At 43.3% G+C, this 18,258-nt stretch overlaps 1 protein-coding gene across 2 annotated transcripts in view; it reads right to left on the reverse strand.

Moving 5' to 3' along the window:
- Positions 1-18,258, reverse strand: part of LOC111148489 (autophagy related 2B) — a 77,319-nt gene that overhangs the window by 5,606 nt on the left and 53,455 nt on the right. Inside the window, exons 31-41 of one of the 2 annotated variants that reach the window (XM_022505070.1) lie at positions 17,872-18,098; positions 16,099-16,207; positions 14,962-15,156; positions 13,994-14,095; positions 8,602-8,680; positions 8,097-8,304; positions 5,600-5,669; positions 5,169-5,251; positions 3,939-4,060; positions 3,533-3,687; positions 2,659-2,808 (exon numbers count right to left, since the gene is read on the reverse strand). In XM_022505070.1, coding sequence (XP_022360778.1) covers positions 2,659-2,808; positions 3,533-3,687; positions 3,939-4,060; positions 5,169-5,251; positions 5,600-5,669; positions 8,097-8,304; positions 8,602-8,680; positions 13,994-14,095; positions 14,962-15,156; positions 16,099-16,207; positions 17,872-18,098 — 1,500 coding nt within the window. Of the gene's footprint in view, positions 1-2,658; positions 2,809-3,532; positions 3,688-3,938; positions 4,061-5,168; positions 5,252-5,599; positions 5,670-8,096; positions 8,305-8,601; positions 8,681-13,993; positions 14,096-14,961; positions 15,157-16,098; positions 16,208-17,871; positions 18,099-18,258 lie in introns of those variants that run through there. The other variant, XM_022505071.1, reaches the window with a different exon arrangement.

Below are 18,258 nucleotides of genomic sequence, written 5' to 3' on the forward strand. Positions count from 1 at the left end.
CCAGGCAAGGGCACAGCACCAGGCACTTTGGGCCGCTCTCCAGGGAAAGCAAGGAACGCTGTCCTAACCCAGAATCCAGTCCTCGCTCCGACAAGCTAACAGAGTGTCCTCTCCGCCCAGCACGGCAGGGTAAGCACGCAATGCCGCAGGGGGACACCAAGTACGGAAGAAGGAGAAACAAGCACAAGTGCGGTTTTCACAAGCACCTACAGTCAGTGAAACTGGCAACAAAGAAATGCGCACGGCTGCTGCACTTGTCCGCGGCATCCCTCTCCCCTCGCTCAGCGCCGCTCCCCAGCCCACGGACAAAGCGGCAGGAGCGGAGGAGAACACAGTGAGGACCGCCCCCGCGGCGCGGAGACGACGGACGTGAATTCCTGTCTCGGCTGCATCGCGTCACGGTGTCCTCTTAGTCAAGTCCTTTCACTCACCCTTTCTTTCTGTTTTGTTTGGGCTGGTTGCTAGTCGAGTCCTTTCAGTGGGGAGCTCCAAGTGTGCGGGGAGGGTCAGATGCGAGCGGCACGGGACACCCGCAGGGGCCGGAGCCCGGAGCTCACGAGGCCCGCCCCGGAGTGCGGCCACTGCCCTCCCCATGGCCCCCGGCTACCACGGAGGGGAGCGACGTCAGCAGTGGTCAGCCAGCACATGGAAATATCTGCAGGCCACACAGTTTCTACCACAGATGCTTTTTCTTTTTCTTTTTCCAGTCCCTTAAAAAATTGTTAAAATAATTCTGAGCTGGGAGGTCCACACCAATACAGGTCTGGGCCAGATGTGACCGAGAAGCCACAGTGAGCGGAGCCCTGACCTCAAGGAGGAGCCAATCTATGAAACAGCTGGAATGTTTTCTGTCCATCTTTGAGTCACTAACATCTCAAAGGGAAGATACTTATCACCACAGAGGAGCTTCCGCTCAAAAAGCATTTAACACCAAAGTCCGTGGAATCAAGCACCCTGACCACCTCGATCCGTGCTCACTGCTCTCACCCTCCCCTCCCCCACTCTTCACACTGACAGTCAGACACACAGAACCACTCGGCAGACCCGGATACCCCGGGTCCCACAGTGGCCCCGCTGCTGACTCGCCGGCTACGCGGGGAGCCATTCCTGCTGCAGCAGCGTCCTCTCGGGCAAGTGAGGAACACTGCCTCCCCTGAATGGTAGCTATACACCTGACACAAACTCAGCACCCAGATATTTCTTCAAACAACCACAGATTAAATCAGGCAAGCGTTATGCTAACTGCAAAGTGCTCCTAACTGCAAAGTGCTCCATATCCAAGTGCTATTATTTCCTGCTGCCCAGGGCCCCAACTTTGCCCTGAACCCCAGGATCGTTTCTATAAACCAGACTTCTAACATGTCTACTAATAACTGGCCCAATCCTGACATCTGTAGGATCGGATCTGACCAGTCCCTATTCTGCTAACTAAATCTCCTTTGGAGAAAAGCAAGTGGTCTTGCTTTTATTTATTCCATTAATACACTTCCTGGGGGCCCTACCTCAGTGGTCTTCCAACCACTCGGAACCACGGAGGCCACTTTGTCAGGGAAAAGACCATCCTAGGCACTTGTGCCTGTCAGAATATGACGGGGACTGGGGGGGGGGGGGGAATCTTTAATGAAATCCTAATACACGCATCAAGAGTAAAACCACCTCGGGGAACCTGAGCGGCTCAGTTGGTTAAGCATGAGCCTTCAGCTCAGGTCATGGTCCCGGGTTCTGGGATCAAGCCCCGCATCGGACTCTCTGCTCGGTGGGGACTCTGTTTCTCCCTCTGCCAGCGCTAGTGCTCGCTCGCTCTCTCTCACCCTCTTGCTCTCAAATAAATAAATAAACTATTTTTTAAAAATCTCAAAATTCATGTCATAAAAAGAATGTCAAGAAAGATTACAATGGGGAACGTCCCCGACAGTGCCCATTAAGAACCAGGATTCACTGGTGCAACTAAACTGCAACTAGGCTTAATAAATGTTGAGGTTCAGATAGTTACAAATCACCAACTTCATTCTTAACCTCTGGCACAGATGAACAAAGGGACATTTATATGAACATTGCTGCAGCAGTGCTTTAAGGAAAACAAGGTCTACCAAGAGAAAATGAAGTACGGTATACTCTACGACGAAAGGCCATGCGACCGTCCCAATGAGGGGGACGTGTATCGCCACGGGCAGATCTTGCAAGGCAGACTTTACAGGGATACGTACACTACGACACCAAGTATGTTAGCTCTTAAAATAGAAATAATGGTATGTGCTGCTTATGAGTAAATACACAGTAAAGCTATAAAAACATGTACCCAAAAATGTGTACCACCTTCAGGAGAGTGAAGGCATGGGAATGGGATCAGGGTGAGCAGTTCGCCCGCAAAGCTGTACTTTTAAGCAAAGCTGAGTACTGCAGCGCAGAACTACCGAGCACGTCGGGCCGGCACGAGCATGTGTGCGTGGCCATTACCCGGCTGGCTCCGCACGCCAAGAACCAGCCTTTCCTCCAGATCACAACTCTCCTGGGGAGCCCGTCAGGACCTCCTGCAGGCACTGCCACTTGCTATGGGCAGCGATTCCAAGCCCACTCCCAGGGTGTGCAACCACAGAATACTCTTCCAACCAACCGCAGGAAGGCGGCTGCGGCCTGCCCGCCCGGGAAAGCACTCACCTCCTTGACAACACTGTAGGCCTTCGCCACGCCCTCCCGCAGGTCCACGGGCTGGTGCGCTAAGCGGTGATGAGGGAACCTTTTCATCTTCTTGGGCTCAATAGAAAGGGTCCCAGGAGACACCATGTCATAAGCAGTCTCTGCTGCGGCCTGGATCGTTTCACCAGGAAGTAAGAAACGCATCAGAAGACAGTCTGCAGAGCTGTGCTCCAACAACGCAACTGCCACCGGAGCCAGGAAGAGCAGGGGGACTCGCAGGCCCTGCCGCAGGCGTGTCTGCAGGGCCCAGAGTTCTCCCCGACAAAAACTGAGCACTTCCGTAACAAGAACATTAAAGGGCACACTAAGAACTAGTATCTGGACTGAGTGACTTTCTCATTCCCTCCTCTGTCCCTCTGAGAACCCTCTCTGTGTTACCAGGTTAATCGACAATGCCCTTTCTGGGACACCTGCATGAGGTCAACCGGAGTTCAGTACTTAGCAGGACAACACTTACTGCATCTCCTATCCGATCTGCAATGCCTACTTCACGTCTAGCTAGGATCTAGTCTGACTGATGAGGCAAAATAAATCCCCAACTGATTTAACGGTTACAGTTTAACTGAAACGGGCAAGCAAATTTGACATTGCATTCCACTGCTTTATTCTACCAATTACTTAACACCGGAAAGCTGAGCAAAAAAAAAAAAAAAAACACAAAAAAACAAGCAAAAAAACCCCCACAAAACCCGATGATATTAAATCATCATGATTAGGGTATCTGTTCTCAGCATTTGGTGTTTTTCACAGTATCGTTTTAAAAACACAAAAACCCCAGCCGTTTTACAATAGCGCTTCCTCTCTGTATAGAGTGAGGTGGTCGGTGGCGAGATACCTGTATAGTCTGAACCATCCTGTTTGTGAGTTCTAGAGCAGCCATCGCTGTTGAGGTGCCAAAGGAGGCAGCCCCTCTCTGGAAGCCTCTGACGATGCGGCCATCCTTCCGGTACTGCTCTATCGGCAACCAAACCAAGTCCTTTAGGCCTTGCACTAGAACAGCAGTCAACAGAGAGAATCAGCGGGACTGCGGGAGCTCCGATCTCTGCTGTCATTCTACACCTGGGAGTTTTAACCTCAATGGGACGCAAAGTGCTCTTACAGGTGTCTAAGACCACACACAGAAGTTTTCCAGAAAGATGGTCCTCACACAGACTGTCCCAAAGACACCCATAATTCCAAAGGGGTTAAGAATCACAGATCAAGCAAAATAAATCATCTTTTGATTAAAAAAGAAAACTCACCTAATTGTACTAGTGAATGCATAGGCCCAACACCTCCCAGGATTCCAGGTAGCTGGTTCTTCTTAATGTCAGTAAGCCATTCGGTGATTGCATACGAAAACAATTTGTCAACACCTAGCAAGCTAGAGCAAATGACTATTAGTATACAGAGAAAGGAAAGAGATTTGTAGGTTCAGATAAGCTGGGGAGTTTTTTTTTATTTTTAGTTTCAGGGGTAGAATTTAGTGATTCATCAGTTGCACAGAACACCCAGTGCTTGCTGTATCACGTGCCCTCCTTAACACCCATCACCCAGCTACCCCACCCCCCACCCCAATGCCCTATAGTAACCCTCAGTTTGTTCCCTACAGTGTAGAGTCTCTTACGGTTTGCCTTCCTCCGTGTTATTTTATTTTTCCTTCCCTTCCCCTATGTTCATCTGTTCATCGTATGAGTGAAATCATATGGTATTTGTCTTTCTCTGACTTAGTTTGTTTACATAATAAGTTGGGGGGATTTTTTTTTTAACTTAAAAGAAAATGTACCAATTACGAGGACAAAATATTACAGATGTTTAATCTGAATATACATAAACATATGTACATATATATAATCCAGCTTAATGTTAGTAATTTCTATAAAGCTTCAGTAACATATATGAATGTGTTCTTCCACTGCTCCTATTTCTTGAACATCTAAAGCTCTAGTACAGGAGTGCCTGGGTGGCTCAGATGGTTGGGTATCAGACTTGGTTTCAGCTCAGGTCATGATCCCAGGTTCATAAGATCGAGTCCCACATCAGGCTCCATACTCAGTACAGACTGTCCTTGAGATTCTCTCCCTGCCCCCCACATGTGCACACACGTTCACTCTCAAATAAAGAAATAAAATCTTTAAAGCTCTAGCACAGGATTAACTCACTGTCTATAATTGCCACGTGGGTCTCAGTTACTACGAACCATTATGTTGTGAAATGCCAGTCCTCCTGCTAAATAAATGAATTTATGACCTTGGGAAATTATTAAAAAATAACTACACCTATTTCTGAAAAATACTACTTTAGTCAAACTACTACTCTCTCAGCATAAAAAGTAGACCCTAATCAGTAAGCCTCCTCTACAAATGAGCTCTCTGCACAGAATACTGTAAAATAATGATTTCTGTTTGCTAAGAAAAGTCAATGCCCGGTTTGTTTGTAAACTAACTGCAGTCACTATACCATAAAGCCTCATAAGATAAAAACCGACCTACCCATGCCGGTAGAAAAGCCGCTTCAGCTTCAGCTCTGAGCAGTTTAACTGGGCCAGACCAATCAGAATTCCGGCCAGGGTACCCTTTAAAATTCAAAAAAGCCAGATTAATGTGTAACTGAGCAACCGAACATGTAAAATAGTGGTCATTTGGACAAGTCAAGGTAATATTCATTCATTAATGCAGCTAAAACACTTGAAATATTTACAGCAAAAAAATATATATACTTAATAATATATATTACCCAATTTATACTAAATTTTACTCATGGGTTAAGTAAATAATGTTTACTTTAAAAACAGAATTAAATTTTAAAATCTTGCACATCACTTCAAACATATAAACCATGACAGAAAAAGTTTGAAAATTAACTCCATTAGAAAAACAAAGAAGATAACTTTGTAGAGTATATTTATACAAAGTTTCCAAACCTGATCCATTGATACGTGTTTGCCATGATAATCAAGTCGAATAGGAACTTCTGATGTGAATCTAAATTCTCTGAAGATAAAGAAAGAGGGGAGTTAGTTATATTCAGAAGTACCTGTGGTTGAAATTAGATATAAATTAAACAGTTCAACTAGGTAATAAAAACGAAACCACAAAATAAATAAGGTGACTATCTCGAGGCCTAAATAAAGGGCAATGTCTTTTGGCTCTACCTTTTCTTAAGGTAATATAACAACTAAACGAAAGTTAATCATCTTATACACTGTATATATTTTATTTAAATTTTCTCACAAAAAAACTTCCCCTAGTTTACTATATGTTTACCTTAGAAAAATTTATTCTGGCAGATATTCTCAATTTATAAAGAATAATAAAGGCAACCTTCAAGATCAAACCAAATAATATACTCATTACCAAGAAGTAAAAAAGAGAAGAGGTAAGGGATTTATCTCAACTGTGTCATGACGTAGAGAGCACCAGAAAAGCCAGCCACAAATCCCACTTTTACCAGCTATACGTGTAATCATGGGCAAGGAACTTAACTCTGAGCCGAAACGTCTTAGTCAACTTTTAAAATGCCACCCCTGTTGGTGAATTTTAGTGAGCATCCTTGAAATTAATGCTTATAAACAGGATATTGACACACAACCATTCGGAATTCTTTAAGAATGAAATCATAGTTAGACACCGATAGTATACATCAAACAAAAGGAACTTCCCAAAGCTGGACTGTAAATTGGACTTAAAACATAATTTTTCTACCGAATTAGTATCTGCATTTATATCCTAAGCCATTCCACAAAAGTCCAATTTAACGCACAGTAAAATGGAAAAGCTATACTTAAACATCAATCATTACAAGAACCTGGGACCCCAGGTCATCCCTCATCATCCAAATACGTATCTCCACTTGGTTCTCTGGGCATTTTGGTTCTCTTCCTCTTTGTTTTCTTCATGGCATATAATATGACAAATCATGTATGTTCATTATTTGTAGGCTCAATTATACAGGGAATTTTTCTCGACCTTGCTCACTGTGGCATACACAGAGCTCAATAAATATTGTGGGATGGTTAGCAGAAATCAGGCCATCACTTAGAAAATACACTAGATTTGGGATTAAGACCTGTGTTCTGGCCTTGACTCAGCCACTATCTGTGTGGTCTTGAACAAAGCAACGTACTTCTCCAGACACTAAAGCTCCTCGCCCGTGAAGTGAGTAACCTGGACCGTATCACTGACTACCACCCCTAAGCCTTCTAGGAGCTTGTGAGAGTAGAAACACAAATCCATAGCTATTTTAAACAGTCTAATTAAAAAAGAAACAAAACAAAACAAAACATTTACCTGAGTGAGGCTATGCACGCTGAATAAAAAGTGTCAAATTTCCCTGCCTGCAGGCCAGAACTGTTAACAATTCAATTTCTTTTGGACTGGTTATCCAGTGTTCACAAAAACCAAACCAGGAGTTCATGTGTGATTAATATAAAATGAGAATTTGAATTATTACTTATGATACACAATTTTTTGTAGTTAAAAAAAATTTAAAGATCAATGTGGGAAAGTAATTAAAGAGACTCTTCTTTCCTGGTGAAATGTTTAAAACTGCCAGAGATCATTTACAGGACCCTTCCAGTTCTCATAATGTTATTTTTTCCCTCTATTTTCTACAGTATACAAGATATATAAAATATGAAAGCACTTTAAATAGTTACACTGCCCACGTAGGGCCATACCCAAAGTCTAACCTACAGTCAGCTTGAAAAGACAGAATCTGGGGATGAGCACAGAAAATGAGGGGAAGTAACTAACGGTTCCTCACAACACAGGTGGCTTCAATCTTTCTTCTTTCTCCTTCCAAAACAGCCAAGGCTCCAGGCCCACCATGAAGGGCGGGGACAGAAGGAAGAAGGGAAGGATGAACAGGTCTGGAAACGGGGGATAAACTCCAGTGTGCAAGCGCTAGCGGAGTGGTGGGGCAGGACAGCAGGAGCATGCGGGCCTTTCCCGACAGTGCCAAATGAGCCAGGGAGCAAGCAAAGGGCCAGGAAAGACAGAACAGTCACTGGGAAGGGCAGAGGCAAAACCAGACAGAAAATGCCCTTCTCCACGTGGGAGAAGGGAAGCACAGGGAAACCGAAGGGAAGCCAAGGTACGTGAGGGCAAAGAGGAAAGGGCATCATGTTTGAGGAGGTACACATAAGCCAGTAAGAGTGACCGGGAAGAGGGACAGAAGGAAGAAGCTAAGAGGAAAAGGACCTTCCTGCTCCAGAATCAAGAGACACGACTCCTGAACCAGGGTTACCATGTGTAATCAAGGGTGCAGGACACGTGGAGCCCACGCATAAATAAAGACACCAGTTACTGGTCAGCAGTGCAAAGAAAAGCTGGCGTAACCTCATAATTAGTGGCGGATAAACACATTAAAGAACCTGCAAAACACTAAATTTCACGTGTCATCAAAATTAAGTGATTTACCTAAAAAACACGGGCTGATCACTAAATGATGCCTCTTCAGCTGAGAAGTCCTTCTCTTCCTCCCCATCAACCACTCCCACTGAGTTGGCACCATCATCTTGGGAAGGCTGCTTTGGCCCAGGGAAAGAAAGAACTAGATTTGGCTCCTTGGAGGTGCTTAGGTGCCTTGGCAAACTGCACGTGACATCAGCTCCAGGAGACTTTTTAACTGAAAAGGTAACGCGCGCATTGGAAAAATTAGGAATGCTTCTTTAGAGAAACCATTTAAAATTCCTATGAATTTAACTTGTTTTGCTGCATTTAATAAACACAATTATTGCTAGAGAAAATTGACTTCTACCTTTTAAATTATTACTCTCACATAAACAGCATCTGCAAAGTACAAAAGCACATTTATATAAATGAGAATAAAGACTGTAAGTACACTCTCAAAAAGGCCTCATAACAATCAAAAATCAACCCAAGTACTTGTTATAGACTTTTCCCAAATATACATATTTAATACCTTCTGGATCTGGAGCCATTAGAAGCTCTACTTCTGTAGAAAGACTTGTGAAGAAATCCTTCAGGAAGAACAAGGCATCCTAAAATGAAAAGATGTAATTATAACCAAAGGGCAGGCACAGGGGCGGGGGGCCTGGGAGGGGGACATCTACTTCTGAAACTATGAAGTATCTCAAAGTCCCGTATTTTACATATAGTGGTATAAGAATACCACTATAATTTTTTTGAATTCTTAGTCTGCGTGAGGCACTGTTCCTATTCCCCATCTCTCTCTCTCTCTCTATCTCTCTCTCTCACACACACACGCACACACACACACACATTCCTTGTTAATTCTCACAACTCTGAGAAAATTAGAGATGTGAAAATTAAGACACAGAAGTTAAAGATCACATAGCTATTTCTAAATCAAGTACATTCTGGTTTTCTCAGAAATACGGCGTCCTTGTTCTTGGACACCAGCGCTCCGTGTGAACCGGCGGCAGCGGGTGTGTTACCGCCGTGAAGAACAGCAGCCGGCCAGCCTGGACACAGGCACGTACCTCGCAAGTTCTTACTGCCGTATTTCTGCCTTTACCACTACATTCTATTGCCTTAACACATTTTCTCCAACAGACAAGATACTCAAAATTAAAATCCATAAAATCACCCAGTGTGGTCTCTTCTGAAATGATACCGTAACGAAAATGCACGGACCTGTCTTAATGCTGTCCGAGTGAGCCACATTCGCCGGGTATTAGTAGCTTCGTTTTACCCACCTCACTCTCACCATCTGGAGATTAAATGCCTATTCTTCCTTCCATTTAAAAAAATTCTCAATTAATGTAAAGCATTACTACTGTACCAAAATGCAATGTGGTGGGGAAGTAAAGGGTCATATTTGGTAGCACACCCTAAGTCCGGTAATTCCAAAGGATCTAATCAACTACTACTAACATTTACCAGAAGTATAAATGATGAAAGTCAGAAAGGTATTTTTTTCTAGGAAATGTGGCATATGGGAGACTGAGGGATGGGACTGAAGAACAAGGACATGGTTTTAATAGTACTGAAACTATTTTGGTTCTACAGTAATGCAGTGGGTTTATGAATTGCTCATTACATTATGCTTCACACTTATATATGTATATTTTGTTACATTACATACATTATATATCACCCAGGTATGTGTGCATATATACATTTAACATATGTATATCAAATATTAGATGTTTCAAATGTAATAGTACCTAAAATATTATTCTTTGACCACTAGATGGTGATATTTTAACACAATAAATACTTTTGACTCTACGACTGCCTTCAAAAAACACGAGAGAAAATTTCCAGGAATAAATATGCTCTTAAAAAAAGAGAGAGAGAGAGAGAGAGAGAGAGAGAGGGCACCTGAGTGGCTCATCGAGTTAAGCCTCTGCCTTCAGCTCGGGTCATGATCTCAGGGTCCTGGGATCGAGCCCTCACATCAGGCTCTCTGCTCTGGTGGGAAGTCTGCTCCCCCCTGCCCCCCTCCCCCGGCCTGCTCTGCCTACTTGAGATCTCTCTCTCTGCCAAATAAATAAATAAAATAAATAAATAAAATCTTAAAAAAAAAAAAAAAAAGAGAGAGAGAGAGAAGACCATAGAGACAGTGGCTTTTATCCATTTTCACTACAAATGCACAAAACAGAAGAGGGGATATTAATTGTCAGCATTTCAATACGCTCTCAGAAGTTTTGATTTTGGTATTTATGCTAAACTCTTTACAACTCAATAAAACCACCTGATTTTAAAACTAGCAAGACACAAACACTTCACAAAAGGGTACAGAGACGCCAAGTAAGCGTGTGAGAAGGCGCTCAGCATCGTTAGCCATCAGGGAATCCAAACGAAAACCATAACGAACACCAAATAAGACCGTTAAAATTAAAAAGATAGTATCAGGTTTGGTCAGAGTGTGAACCAGCAGCAGCTCCCTTTAAGTTCCTGGGGGAAGGGATGTCCAAGGGTCTAACCACCTTATAAAGGAAAACCAGCAGCTTCTTACGATGGTCAAATACACATCTGCCTCATGGCCTGGACACTGTTTATGATAACCAAGACAAAGACGACTTGTACACAACCTCGTAACAGCTTTATTCCTGAGAGCCCAAACCAAGAAAACAACCAAATGTAAATCACATAAATGGATACACGAACTGTGGTACGGCCACACCAGGACATCCGTCCTCAGCAATAAAAAGGAACGGACCGAACAGAGGTGAACAGCCACACCTCCGCACAGATGAAGCTCCCGGCTCAGGAAGCCGAACACACTTCCGTTTACACTAAGCTGTGGGACGGAACGAGCTAACCTATGGTGATGGAAAGGAGACCAGTGGTTACTTGGAGGTGCTGGAGACCGACCACAAAGGGGCACGGGGGACTCTGAAAGACACAGAAAACGCTATTTCAACTGGCGGAGTAGTTACTCCAGTGTACCTGTCACGCTGTACACTGTACACCTAAAATCCGGCACTTTATTGTATGCAAACTGTATCTCCATAGAATCAACTTCTTAAAACTTTAAAGAAATGTGGTTTTGGTTTTTGTTTTTTTCTTAACAAACTTAGGCTATAGTTATTTCTAGCTTTAAGAAGATACTAACAGTATCCTCTATCGCAGGACAGAAGTGTTAAAATAATTAATTATAATGTCGTACTCAATCAAGCAATGATGCTAAAAAGTCACGAATGTGCCAACCAGTACTACTACAGAGTCACTGTCTCACACCTCAGCCAAGCACATGCTTCCCTCAGCAGAATGGCCTCACATCTCCTCCCACAACCTGAAACGGGCCCTCAAGGCCTTTACACAAATCTCAATGCACTAACTCCACCACTTCCCTTAAGACCCATGGCAAGTGTCTCCTCCTCCAGAAAGCCTTTCCTGATTACCCCTCACTCCTCTGAACTACCTGCCTGGCTTCAGAACCCCTTCTGCTGTGGCACATCCTGCTATGCATATCATTACCACTAGGACTCACCACAGGGTGTTAAAGTCCTCTGTTTTATGTCAGTCTCCACCCCCATACAGAGATCTTTGAAGATGAGGATGGTCACTTATCTTTGTATTCCCAGCATCCTGGTACAGGACCTGGGACAAGGCTGGCATTCGGCAGATCATTTGGGACTAACAAGCATATCTTCCCCGCACAGATTTGTACGCAGTGCTACACTGAAATGGACACCAGACTGGGGAGTCAGGAAATCTGGCCTCTTCATGGTTCACAACTCAAACTGCCTAGTTACATGACTGCCTCATTTACTTACCCTTTCCCAGATGAAAACTGTTCCTTCTGCCTAGTGTCCTATGGGCATGCTGAACTTTGGAAACAATGGCCCTGAACTTAAACAGCAATGCAGCTTTTTTGAAAACATGAGAAAATAGCATGTTGCTTTCATACTTACTATCTGTGATCTAGTTAAAAGAAATAAAGTCAGGGACATGCTTGGTGAGGAAAACATTATGCAAAGCATCATTGTTCTTCAACTGATTTGTTTTCAAAAGAAAAAATGGAGAACAGAAGTATCCAGTTTTCTCTTCAGATGACCATTTGCTCTCTCAAACCAAAGCTCGTCGATCTTAGAAGGTGCCAGTCCGAAAGGACGTCTGCTCAATGAACCCATTGGCACACGCCTGTGAGCATGGCTGTGCTCCCCTTGGGTTCATCTTTGGGAATGATTTCCCACTCCTCTTCAGGTCAGCCAAAAGAGTGAGTTCCCTGTTTTCTCAAAGATGAGTATCTCCCCATTTCAAAAATCACAATGCTTTATAGTTCTAAGAAGAAATTAAGCTCAGTATTTTTTTTAAAAAGCCTATTAAAGAAAACTGGGTAGGGCGCTTGGGTTGCTCAGTGGGTTAAGCATCTGCCTTTGGCTCAGTCCTGCATCAGACTCCCTGTTCAGCGGGGAGTCTGCTTCTCCCTCTACCTTCCCCACTGCTCATGATCTCTCTCTCTCAAATAAATAAAATCTTAAAAAAAGAGAAAAAAGAAGGAAAAAAACCTGGGTTTGCTATGTCTGGCAAAGTCATGCCATAAAGAAGTATCCCACTCAAATTCTTGCTCACACTAATTTCCAGAGATCAAATTTCCCATAAATGCTTGACTGTAAAACTATTCAATCACAGGCCCATGTATGGATAAATCAAAATATGGGTAGCCAAAGAAAGTCTTCTCATAAGGAGAGAAAATAAATCTAAAGAACCACTGGCAAGTCTGTCCCAGCTCAGAAGCTATAGATACTAATGTGAAACTGGGCTGGACTTCTGCGCCTCACAAGACAGTTTTTCTGAGAAACTGCCCATATTTTCACAAGATGATCATTTTAATACCTTCTTCCTGAAATATGTTACTTATTTCAATAACAAGTCAACATTACTCAATCCGTACCACGTAAGCAAACCAACAGTGCTATTCGACAGACTCTCCTTCTCACACCAATGTGAGGCAGAGTAGGACAGTTCTGCTGTCTCAAAAGCAGACTACTTTGCGAACTCCATTTATCTGTTCCAGGTGTGGCGTGCTTCAGTTAATAAGAACAACAGTTAATACTTCTGATCCTTAACACCAAGCTAAATATTTAACTCACGCTAGTCTCTTCTGATCCTTATTTTTTAAAAAATGATTCTGTACCTACCTCTGCTACTTTGATTTTATCAGTGAAGGAAGTGAGGCTTGGAGAAGTGACTTGCCCAAAGCCACCAACCAGGGAAAGAGAACTGAGGCGTTAACCCCAATCTGACCCCATCGGACTGAAGAGCGTCAAGTGCTCACACCCCCTGAACCTAGTTTGCCCAAGTGGCACCGACTAGCTTTTAAACAGTGGAGTTAAGGCAAAACCCAGGACAATTTGATGGAAATGCTTGCTTGCAAAGTGGACTTCTTTGGGTCTTTCCACAAATCTGTTGTTTGTGACCTGTTCACGGTCACAATGACAATGTGACCGTGACAAAATAATTTGTCATCTTCCCCAGGGCAGAAGGAATTCTCTTCCAGGTGCTGTGGTGAAGAGACAAGCCCTCGGATCTTTCAATCACAGGTATCAGGGAGTCATTTCCTACGCTTTGAGAACACCTGTGTACCTGCCCCAGTGTGCGTCCGTGAGCACGGGAGAATGGGAAGCAGGGACCGAGTGCTGGGTCATGCAGACAATGAGGAGACTGGAGCAAAACATCTAATAATGTTTACTCACCAACAGTTCAGATTCCAAACGCCTGATGAATCTGCCCTGTTCTTTACCAGCAGAATTCTTCAATTACGCGATTTTCGTAACAGTTAAATAACAATAAACATTTTAATCCACCTAAATTAAATCTCTCCTTCTGAACCTGGGACACAGAAGCAGAATTGCACACACGACGCTTGCAGCACAAACCTGGTCAATATTGAGGCGAAGTGGCATCAGGGACACTCGCAAGCAGCACTCCTGCGGTGACCTGCCGGACTCCGGGCGCACATGCAATGCTTTCACCGTCAACTACGAGAGAAGAACGACATTTTTCTCCAACTATATTACAACCTTGTTTTCTTTAAAAAAAAAAAAAAAAAGAAGAAGAAGAAAGAAGAAACAAAAGGAAAAAAAAGTCCCATTTGTTACAGGAGAACTGAAAGTGGAATTTTTTCCCCTTTTTGTTTAAAGGCCTGAATCACACCCTCCTGAGTCACGCGCTCCCCGAAGCTCAGGATACGGGTTCTCTTTAGTGGGAAAGACACAAATGACAGTGTGGTACACGCACTTCAGGGTCCGCTGGGCCCTGGAGCAAATTCACAGGGCCACACTCCAAAGACAGCTTCTAGGACATTTTCTTCTAGCAATCCTGAGTGAACCATTCCTACTCCACTACAACTCACAAACTGTCAGACATCTGGAACACTTCCAGCAATACTAAATATTCTGTGTAGATCACCATGGACTTCCAGTTTGCCTTGGGTATCAATACACTGACAATTATAAAATAGACCCTAAAAGCAACATGTAAAGTAATTTTTAAATAATAAAACTTTAAGGGGCACCTGGGTGGCTCAGTCACTTAACCATCTGCCTTCAGTTCAGGTCATGATCCCAGAGTCCTGGGATCAAATCCCACATCCGGCTCCCTGCTCAGAGGGGAGTCTGCTTCTCCCTCTGCCCCTCCCTCCAGCTCATGCCCGCTCACTCTGTCTGAAATAAATAAAATCTTTAAAAATAATAAATCTTTAAGCAGCATATTTAAAAGGTATTTTCATATTAATATGAAAAAAAACCTTTAATTTCCCCCCATTTCAATCTTCTGCAGTTAGATACAATAAACACACTTTTCCAAAACGAATATACAATAGAAAATATGAGGTCTTAAATCTCACCATGTTGGAATGAGCTTTTCGAGGCATTTCTTTACTGCAATACAGGTACAAGAACTTATTCATTTGTGACGTTGCCAGACGGTCTCGAATTTCCAGATCCTGCACGATGAACGCCTGGCGGGAGACCGGGCGCTCTAGGAGGCCGGAGTCACACTCTGGCTTGCAAGGCGGGTAGACCTCGTGCTGAAACTTCACCTTCACAGAAAAGAAGGAACACAACCATTTTTACCCTTTATTTAAATTAGATTTCTCCTTTAAAATGCAAAGTATCACCCATCACTTTCTTGGAATTCTCGGGTTCTGATTCCACTTTCAGAGAACAGAACCCTCCTTCATTTGTTCACTATTCATCTACGTGTGTCCCACCACACAAGGATAAGCTCGGCTGACATCTCTTATTTGATCTTGGCAAAATCCCTATCCTTTTCAAGCAAAACTCTCTATAAGAATACAGAGTAATACATAAAATTATCATCTTGCATACCTATGAAATTGCTTGAAAAACAACCAGTGGAGATAAGGATCAAGTTCCAAAGTGGGGAAAGGATACAATGAAATCATTACTACGGTATTTCCCCATTAAGTACCCTAATATATGACACCTGGCACAATCCCAGACAAGCTGAAAGAATTGAATGCACAGGATGCCATTGGCGACCTGGACATACTGGTCTCTAGACATTCATGACGGACCTGACACAGGTCCTATCCAACGGCAGCCCTCCCAGATAGCTACTCCAGGGGAGCTGTTCCCCAAGTGTGGTCCTGGGAAAGGTATTATCAGAATCACCGGGGAACTCATTAAAAATGCAAATTCATGGGCCCCACCTCATACTGATTCAGAAACTCTGGGGCCCAGCAACTTGTGTTTTAACAAGCCCTCGAGGGGATTCTGATGCTTGCTCAACTCTGAGACACACTCCTCTAGGGACAGCCTGGGAAAACAAAAACAAAACAAAACCCCTCAAACTTCTTGGAACATTTGAGAAAGAAAAAGCAAAAGTTTTACAAGACCCCTGCATTTTTCTAATCCAAAAGGCTGGGACTTATGGCTCAAGACCAGGTTGGGGAGTAACCAAGGAACCCCCATTAACGTTCCTACTTCAGTGGCTTTTTCCTTTCAAAATGCCATCTTACCTTACTTAACTGTATTTCCATTAAAAAGTCATGGTTTCTTCCTTTTCCCCCACATACCATGTTACGTCCATGCCTTGTGGGAGTGTGAGAAGGTGAACTGTGGGGACTGCTATAAATGGAAAAATTAAAAAAAAAAAAAAAAAAAAGCCTTTTGTTAAAGGAAATATTCAAAGAAAGGCAATGAGTAACCTCAGGAAAAATAGCAAGATAAAAAGAGAAAATAGGATTACAGAACTATCAAGACATGGTCACAAATGGCATTTCTCTGTATCAAATCTTAATGCTTTAGAAACCTGGAGAACGTGAATTTTATTACTAACATTGTGGCAATCATCTGCCGCTAAATATTCAGAACTACAGAAAAACCTTACTATGGTGTTGGTGTTCATGTAACAGGACACAGAAAAATGAGACCTCCTGAGAAGTTCCTTATTACTTCAGAAACTCCCTACAGAGTACAAGTCCTTAAATCCCAATCAATACCAAAAATAAATAAATAAATAAAATCACGTTTTTTTTCTTGAGATTTTATTTATTTGACAGAGCATGAGTGAAAGAGCAGAAGCAGGGGGAGCAGCAGAAGCAGAAGGAGCAGCAGACTCCCCACTTAGCAGGGAGTCTGATGCAGGACTTGACCCCAGGGCCCTGGGATCATGACCTGAGCCAAAGGCAGATGCTTAACTGACTGAGCCACCCAGGCATTCCTAAAAGATCACTTTTAATTAGAAAGTCTCTGCACTGTTGTGCCAACGATTCCCATTCCCTGAAACCTTTTCTGATCCTCCCACCCTAACGAGAATGTTCACTCCCACTGCGCCGAGGCTGGCTGGTCCTCTTCTAGCTCCACCTAACAACACACTCATTTAACAAGTACTTCAGGAGCACCAAGTACTTGCCTGGCACTGCTGGATGCCAGGCATTCAGGGCCACACCTGGTCCCTGCCTCCTGAGGCACAGGTTTCACTTCACTGCCCTCATCTGCTTCCATAATGGCCCTTCTGAATGCAGGGCAGGGTCTGGGTTTATTTTTAAGATTTTATTTATTTGAGAGCAAGAGAGAGTGAGCATGAGAGACAGCATGAGTGGAGAGAAGGAGGGTCAGAGGAGAGGCAAAAACAAGCTCCCCACTGAGCAAGGAGCCTGATGTGGGACTTGAGACCAGGACCCTGGGACCACAACCTGAGCTGAAGACAGACAATTAACCCACTGAGCCACCCAAGCGCCCTGGGTCTTATTCATTTTAGTGAATGTGCCTCTAATACAGGCTCCAACACATGGTAGGTACCCCCAAAATTTTGCTGAATGGTAATCATTTAAGTCACCATATTTTAGTAAATATACAAACAATGCAACTAAGTTTACAAATGAAAAGTTTTAATATTAAAAGAGTAACATTTAAATAACATAGTTTTCAATACTACTTTATTAATAATTCTTAAAATGACAAATCCTAGGGGGCCTGGATGGCTCAGTCAGTTAAGCGTCTGTCCTCAGCTCAGGTCACGATCCCAGAGTCCCAGGATCAAGCCTCACATCATCCACCTCCCTGCCCAGCGGGGGACTCTGCTTCTCATCCTGCCCCTCACTCCAACCGTGCGCTCTCTCACACGTGCTCACTCTCTCTCTCAAATAAATAAAATCTTTTTTTAAAAATGACAAATTCTTTTTCTAGGAAAAGTCTATAATGGTCTGTAAACAAACAAACAAACAAACAAAAAAGCAAAACAAAACAAAACAAAAAACCAACAAAAACCTATGTAGAAATCAACTTACATGTAACTTTTAGCTGGAGAAGTAGGAGGGACTGTTCCAAAATCCTTTCCTCCATAAAGATGCCAAACAAGAGAGACTTCTTTAACAACATAGCGGACGACAGGGATGGGAAAGTGCAATGGGGCTTTGCTCGTGTCTGTCTTCTTAGCGGGCTGACTAAAGTAATTCTCTCTTATTACAATTGCATCATCGACCATCACTTTTACAACTGGCTCTTCCTCCTTCTCCTAAAATAAACAAGGAACACACACGGTCTGGTCTCAGTAGAAACCACTTATTATGCTGCGGATCTCAAGATTTCTTGATTCTGAATTCTTTCTAACAACAGTATCAATATATGAAATGGGCAAGTGGTGATATTAATCATCTCACAGGATACTCTGCATT

The sequence above is a fragment of the Enhydra lutris genome, unplaced genomic scaffold (genome assembly GCF_002288905.1).
Source record: "Enhydra lutris kenyoni isolate GAN:26980312 unplaced genomic scaffold, ASM228890v2 scaffoldscaffold20, whole genome shotgun sequence".
NCBI classification, from domain to species: Eukaryota; Metazoa; Chordata; class Mammalia; order Carnivora; family Mustelidae; genus Enhydra; species Enhydra lutris.